Consider the following 7,890-nt stretch of genomic DNA (forward strand, 5'->3'; position numbering starts at 1 on the left):
GTGAGGTGGAGATTCAGTAATCTGAGTGTGACTTTACAGTATGTCACAAACATGAACGTAGACCAGTTCATCAGTGAAAAGATTCCTCCTTAAATATTACTTGATTAATAAGCCTGTCACTGGGTAAAATTACACAGATACCCTCTTTAACTTGGAAAGAAAAGTTTGGAGAAATTTAGGGGCAGTTTCCCAGTCAGTAAAGGATTGTTTCATTTAGTTGCTCTTGATTCTTCTAGTTCTGATTTTCACTGGCTCTCTTCCTTAATTATTCTATCTAAACTTCTTTTCATTTTTCAGTTTGTGGAAATCAGGAGTATGCAGTGCCGAGTTAGGTCTTTTAATTGTGATCAACTTGTGATGGCAGAACGTGTGGCTTTTTCATATGTGGAGCCCAGTGCTGTATTTACTTCTTAGCTGCCCCTGCAGCTAAACTCGCAATAATTCTAATCTCTACACAGTATTCAGCATCACTGGTTTCCAGATTTTTCTCTCGTTCAATAGCTATAAATTATATTGAGGATTTGTTTTGGCTTTGCTGGGTTGTTTTTTTCCAGAAGCCAGTCTCATGTTGATAGACTCTCTTCCCTTTAACTCCTTAGAACCTTTGAGTTTATATTTCTGACCTCAATGGTATATGGATAGATACCTCTTGCCTGATAGGATTTTCAATTCATCTGCTATTTATTCCTTCTTTAGTAATTACTTATTTTTTCCTCTCTTGCTGTCATGCTGATCTAACTATATTGCCTCAGGTTTTGATTCCTCAGACACTTATTTGAAAGTGTATTTTGTGCTTGGATGCATTGGAGTTTTGAAGTAAATTATGAGAGGCATCATGTACACGCTTCATTAAAAGCAAAACAAGTTGGCTACATTTAGAAGACAAACAAGTCAGACAACCTTGGAGAAGAGCTGTGCAAAGGAAGTTCCTTCAAGAAGAGGGCATAGAGGTTTCTTATAATGGGATTGGAGAATGCAGTGGAGTTTGTAAAGCAGAAGGAGACAGCACACCCTGTCCCCAACTTCTGAGGGCAAAAGCTAATGGAAGAAATATAAGCAAGGCTGATTTGGGGTGAATGCAAAGGTCTTAATTGCGATGTTAAATGGAAGCAATTACAGGGTTAGGAGAATGATGAGAGAGAATGACTGCGTACCTGTCATATCTCCCACCTTTCTTACTAGCACCAATGACCAGAATTTGTAGCCAAGTCTAGCATTTGGCACCAGAATTACTAGCTTCAAGTTGTTAAATTCCCATAGTTGTAGTTACAAGACTTAAGTAAAATTATCAATTTAACTAGCCCTTCTGTTTGTATGCACTTGATAAATTTGCCATGTAGATGTTTTTCGATTATAGTTGAGAGAAGTGGTGTGCCATAAAATATTTTTGTGTGGTGGTTAGTCATGTAGTAAAAGTATTCAGGAAATCTTTTTATAACGGGTAAGCCAGAAGAAGCATATCTGGTTTTATGAGTCTGCTAAAACAAATGTGCTGTGTTTGATCTTATGAGTCGCAAATTGTGATTATTGCAAGTTGTGCTGGAATAAGTGAGAGTATAATTTGTGTTCTGACAAGAAGTATGTGTTTTGTTTCAGATAAAGGACATTCTCTCTAAAGTTCAAAATAACCATGTGGGGAAGTCACTGCTAACAAAACCTCTGAATTCTGAACAAGTGGTAAATAAAAGTCTCTCAAATTCTTTTCTGTAATTAACGGGATGTCAAAATTAATGGTCAAAATTAATGCTTATGGTTTTATCTAACTTTGTCTATTTTACAGTCAATGGTCTATTGCAAAATATTAATACTAAAATTCAGGTGCTAAATATTAATGACGCTAATCAGATACTTCTAGAATTAATGTTATAAGACAGACTTTGTGTGGATTCATCCACTTACTAACTTTCAAAATATTTTGTATACACATACTACTCTAGCACCACACAGACACATCTCGAATTTTATGTAGTTTATAGTGATTATCTGGGGATAGACATCTCAGTTGCTGAGTGGGGTTAACTTTAAATTGACTTCTATAACTTTATAACTTTGAATGTTTGGGGTTTTATTGTAACACTGCAGGAAAGATTGGAAAAAATCAATGATGCTCTTCGCAGTGAGTATGAATGTCGCCGACGCATGTTAATGAAGAGGCTGGATGTGACAGTACAGTCTTTTGGCTGGTCTGATAGAGCAAAGGTAAGCTTGATGAATTTTTTGCTTCCTGTATGTGGGAGTCTGTTACAATTTCCCAGGTCTTCCTACTGAATGTACATCCTATGTAAATACACTTCTGTTACTGTTGTTCCCAACCACTTTCTCATCCTGGGTTATAACATCCAAGTCCTGGAAGGGGAAGTGATTTGACCAGCTGGCACAGTCCATCCGTGTGACTGTTTATAGCTTCACAATTATAAATTCTAGCATCCTCCGTTGGGGCTTCTCACTTTAATCACATCTCCCCTTTTTCTTTCCTATATCCATCCATCTCAAATCAAGTAAATTAGGAGGGATCCTCAGCATTTCCCATGCAGATGCAAGAGAAATACTAACACTGGTCCTTAGCGTAGACTGGGTGCAAAGAGTGACTGCCCATAAAGTCAGTGAGATACAGTGACTGCTAACTGTCTTGGATTCAAAGCTACTGGATAAACAGATGGTCAGTTGATCAGGTTATTTGAATAGCAGCTCATGAGAAAAGCACGCAATTGTAATCCTTCAGATGGCTAAAAATTCCAAACCACTCTGGATTTTCTCTGTTGGTATCATTTTAATTGTGATCATTTCATTTGTTGCTAGCACTCTGTATATCAAAGAACAGTCATCTAGCTCAAAAATGATATTTTTGAGCTAGAAATGCATACTGTTTCTATCCAAGAGAGTGGGGAGATAAGATGCAAAAAGTTTGTAAATTGGTGAATATACATGTGAAAAGCTGGAGGCCGTGTTTTTGCTCATGAGCTGCAAGATCGGTTTTCCTTCCAAAGGCTGGTGTAGAAAGCTTAAGATGAATCTCTTAAAACTTCAAAAGCTTACTGGAAGTATGGATTGTTACGAGTCTTTCTGGTGTCACAATTTGTCGTTGACACTTGCAGACAGAATTGTTTTCATGAAGCTCACTAAGTATCACTGGAAGACATGAGTCTAGATGCTGCTGTGCTGCTTTGGAGTGGCTCACAATTTTCTGCAGGCGTTGTGAATGCTTTTAAGCTGCAGGAAAGGAAAAGGAGGGCATTTAGCTCACAGAAGCCAGGACATGTCCCTGTGTGTGTAACTTCCTTATAGCTGTACCAATTCAACTATATCTTTTAAAATGTACTTCTGAAGTGTACTTGATGTCAACTCATGACTAACTTAGATGAAAATTTTAAGTCATTTGATCTTACTCCATGCAAACAGTGTGAAAAACAATACACTTTTGCAATAGAACAATAGTTTAAATTTTTAATGATGATGGGGTAGTAAGATGATTCATTTTCCTGTCTTGACTGTTGATGTGAAATAGTATGCAGTTAAGGAATAACCAGGTGACCTATTAATCGAAAAGTACATATGATTTTTAATCTTTTTTCCTTATTGTCAAAATATTTGATTATAACTTCTCCAGGAAGATTTTGGGGATTGAAAATGTTTTGACATTAGTGCAGTTCAGATTTTATTTTTTTATTTTATTTTAAGCCAAGAGACAAATTGTTCTCCTTTTTAATTTATTTGTTAGCTTGCCTTTTTTCCCCACCATTACATAGGTATTGATATCTTTATCTGCTTTTGATGCTCTGGCATTCTTTTGTGTATGCTGTGGTTTGGATTTTTTTTAACTTGTTCAGTTCCCAAGAGAGGTAAGTTTGCAGACTGAAATGGATCCATAAATGGTGTAGGAATTGCCTAGCAAAACAGTCAAGTAAGGAAGCAGCATCTGTTGTCTGGTCCTCCAAGATCCACTTTTACTCTGAAGATCACTCTAGATGTCCCCAGAAAGTGTATTTATTTTTCTTTTTTGTTAAACAAATGAAGCATCAAGGTGTGTTTGGAAAAAGTCTTACTTTCTCCCCTTCTCAATCTTCACTTCTGCATAGCTTGCGCAAAGTGCTTTGCTGCATTGATACAATTTTTTTTCCACAAATTGACCTTACTTTGAAGCTGCTCTGTTCTCATCACATTTGAAGTGTTCTGTTAAATACGGCTATGTAAACTCTTAAGAGGGCAGTTTGGACTCTTACGTTTTAGACTTTGTGTATGTTAAAAAACATTAAAGAATCTGATGACAGTGGATAGGAGAGTTTTTCTTTCGTAATGGTGTTAATTTCAGCATCAATTAAACGTCAGCAGCATTTTTTGTACAATAGCTCCATCAGTATGACAGAATTGGTAACAACTGGCAGTATATTTTGTAAGATAACCTTGATTTTCAGGCATTCCACCCTGTGTTCAAAGTGAAACAGACCAGTTCATGGTTTATGGTACACGTGTTTGTGTGTTTTATGCCTAGCAAATAAGTTGTGTTTGATTTTTATCGTTTAGGTAAAAACAGATGACATAGCACGAATCTATCAGCCCAAGCGCCATGCATTATCTCCAAAGTCAACTATTACAGTAGCTCACCTTCTGGCTGCTCGAGAAGATTTGTCAAAAATCATGAGAACAAGTAGTGGTTCAACTCGAGAAAATACAGTCTGTGCGATCAACAAGGTATGCTTTTTCTTTCTGGGATGTGATAAAAGGACATGGGAGTTTACAGACCTATCAAGAGTAATTCTGGAATTGCACTCTTTGCTTAATATTTTAATTTATTTTTGCAGAATACCTGGTGCTTTAAGAAAGGAAGGTTTGCAGTATTCCAGTAACTGTTGTGGCAACTTCTTTTTTTACGTTACTACACAGTCAGTCATGTCACAGGGTGAAACAGTAGTCTAGATGAGCAGGAGCAGTATGGGGAGGTGTATGTGTGTGTGCGTGTGTGTGTAAATGACCTCTTGAGTTCAGTGAAACTGCACACCTCATGTTAAGGATATAGAATCATAGAATCATAGAATAGTTAGGGTTGGAAAGGACCTTAAGATCATCTAGTTCCAACCCCCCTGCCATGAGCAGGGACACCACACACTAAACTATGTCGCCCAAGGCTCTGTCCAGCCTGGCCTTGAACACTGCCAGGGTTGGAGCATTCACAACTTCCTTGGGTAACCCATTCCAGTGCCTCACCACCCTCACTGTGAAGAACTTCTTCCTTATATCTAACCTAAAGTTCGTCTGTTTAAGTTTAAACCCATTACCCCTTGTCCTACCACTAGAGTCCCTAATGAAGAGTCCCTTCCCAGCATCCTTGTAGGCCCCCTTCAGATACAGGAAGGCTGCTATGAGGTCTCCACACAGCCTTCTCTTTTCCAGGCTGAACAGCCCCAACTTTCTCAGCCTGTCTTCATACGGGAGGTGCTCCAGTCCTCTTATCATCCTCGTGGCCCTCCTCTGGACTTGCTCCAACAGCTCCATGTCCTTTTTATGTTGAGGACACCAGAACTGTACACAATACTCCAAGTGAGGTCTCCCAAGAGCAGAGTAGAGGGGCAGGATCACCTCCTTTGACCTGCTGGTCACCCTTCTTTTGATACAGCCCAGGATGCGGTTGGCTTTCTGGGCTGCAAGCACACACTGCCTGCTCATGTCGAGTTTCTCATCAATCACCACCCCCAAGTCCTTCTCCGCAGGGCTGCTCTGAATCTCTTCTCTGCCCAGCCTGTAGCTGTGCCTGGGGTTGCGCCGACCCAGGTGTAGGACCGTCTCTTGATTAAACTTCATAAGGTTGGCATCAGCCCACCTCACAAGCGTGTCCAGGTCCCTCTGGATGGCATCCCTTCCCTCCAGCGTATCAACCGAGCCACACAGCTTGGTGTCGTGGGCAAACTTGCTGAGGGCGCACTCAATTCCATTGTCCATGTCACCGACAAAGATGTTAAACAACACAGGTCCCAACACCGATCCCTGAGTCTTTCTGGTATCAGCTCCTGGGCTACTGTTGCCAGGATTATGTTGTTCAGTTCATAAACCGGCATCTTTAGTTTATCAGGATATTATAAATGACAAGTTTCTGTGGAAGTGTCATTTTGCTGCAAAGCAAAATTCTTTGGTTTAGCTACTGTAATCAACATTGTACTGCTCTCTTGTGTATGATAAAAGCTGAAGCTTGTGAGTAATGACATTAGTTTCACCATTTGAATGGTGACTAGGCCTGTTTTTATTAATCCCTTACTTCCAGATTTTTCTAAAGTTTTTTGCCTCATTTACATACTTTTTAATATGTTTTGATCCCAGAAGTGCTGAAATTTCATAATTATTGTAGGATCTCAGAGAAAGTTTGGGGATTTTTTTGAGAGGACTTTAATCGGAGTGCGTGGGGCTGACCGGTGTATGTTAACCTTCATTACACAGAAGGTTTAGGAAATACAGAAACAACAAAAAGACCTACATGGATACCTTTTTGTTATTTAACTTAATGTTTTGTGTAACTTTGTCCAGTCCAGTCTCCCTTTTTGTACACTGGGTAATATCCACTGAAGTCAAGATCCCTTTTGTTTTTCTTTTCTTGGAAGTGTTACTGCAGCATGTTACGTATTTTGTCTGTTCCAGCCTTTAGTGAGCGTAATTACTTTTTAATTGTCGTGGTTCAAGCCCAGCCGGCAACTCGGAACCACGCAGCCGCTCGCTCACTCCCCGCGCTTCTTCCTCCCCCCACTCCCGGAGGGATGGGGAGGAGAATTAGAGGAATGTAACTCCCACGGGTTGAGATAACAGCACTCCAGTAACTAAGGTATAACACAAACCACTACTGCTACCAGTAATAATGATAAGGGAAATAACAAGGGGAGAGGACACAACCGCTCACCACCCACCGACCGATACCCAGCCCGACCCGAGCAGCGATCTGGGCCTTCCAGGTAACACCCCCCAGTTTCTATACTGGGCATGACGTGCTGTGGTATGGAATACCCCTTTGGCCAGTTTGGGTCAGGTGTCCTGTCTCTGCTTCCTCCTGGCTTCCCCTCCTCCCTGACAGAGCATGAGACTGAGAAAGTCCTTGGTCAGAGTAAACATTACTGAGCAACAACTAAAAACATCGGTGTTATCAGCGTTGTTCCCAGGCTGAAAGTCAAAACCACAGCACTGCACCAGCTACTAAGAAGGATTAAAATGACTGCCGTAGCTGAACCCAGGACAGTAATCTAAGGCAAACTGGTGTTCCTTTTAGAGTTGCATATCAATTTGCTAGTTTGTTTTTTGCCAGCTGGTTAGGTTTGAGCTTGAACTTTGAAATTTAAGTAGAAAAGCTGCATCATAAGGAGTCTTTTCTATATGAATATATGTTGCATTAATTATATATATTACCTATTCATATGTATTACATGAATTATGTATATTGTTTATTGTAATACTAATACTTCACATGCATGTAGTTTTCCTCATAGAGATTTCACAAAAGTAATATGAGCTAGCCAGCTGCAGTTATTGCAGTTTTACAGGGGGAAAATGGAATCACTTTCAGAATTCTGTTGTGTTGTAGCAAGTTACAAGGACAGGAAATAGGGATTCTGCTGTCAAGTTCTGCACCAAGGGGACCATATTTCCTGTAAAGAGCAGGCAGCATGTCTTCGTGCATAGAGAAGTACCCTGTGTCCCTTCAAGTTATTATTACTATTTGTTTAAACTAAAAATTACCTATTTTTCTCTATAGGTTCTGATGGGGAGAGTACCTGACCGTGGAGGTAGACCAACAGAGATTGAACCACCTCCTCCCGAAATGCCTCCTTGGCAAAAGAGACAAGAAGGTGGTGGACGAGGTGGCTGGGGAGGTGGAGGTGGAAGGGGCAACTGGGGGGGTGGAGGGGGTAGAGGAGG

General features: G+C 40.2%; 1 protein-coding gene across 1 annotated transcript in view; it reads left to right on the top strand.

The window, feature by feature from the left end:
* FAM98B (family with sequence similarity 98, member B) overlaps positions 1–7,882 on the top strand; it is a gene marked incomplete at its 3' end in the record, with an annotated part of 12,087 nt that extends 4,205 nt beyond the window's left edge. Inside the window, exons 5-8 of the mRNA XM_010017895.1 lie at positions 1,597–1,677; positions 2,083–2,199; positions 4,522–4,689; positions 7,727–7,882. Coding sequence (XP_010016197.1) covers positions 1,597–1,677; positions 2,083–2,199; positions 4,522–4,689; positions 7,727–7,882 — 522 coding nt within the window. The remainder of the gene's footprint in view (positions 1–1,596; positions 1,678–2,082; positions 2,200–4,521; positions 4,690–7,726) is intronic.
* Between the last annotated feature and the right edge of the window lie 8 nt (positions 7,883–7,890).

This window comes from Nestor notabilis, unplaced genomic scaffold, assembly GCF_000696875.1.
Source record: "Nestor notabilis isolate BGI_N333 unplaced genomic scaffold, ASM69687v1 scaffold17787, whole genome shotgun sequence".
In the NCBI taxonomy this organism is placed as follows: domain Eukaryota; kingdom Metazoa; phylum Chordata; class Aves; order Psittaciformes; family Psittacidae; genus Nestor; species Nestor notabilis.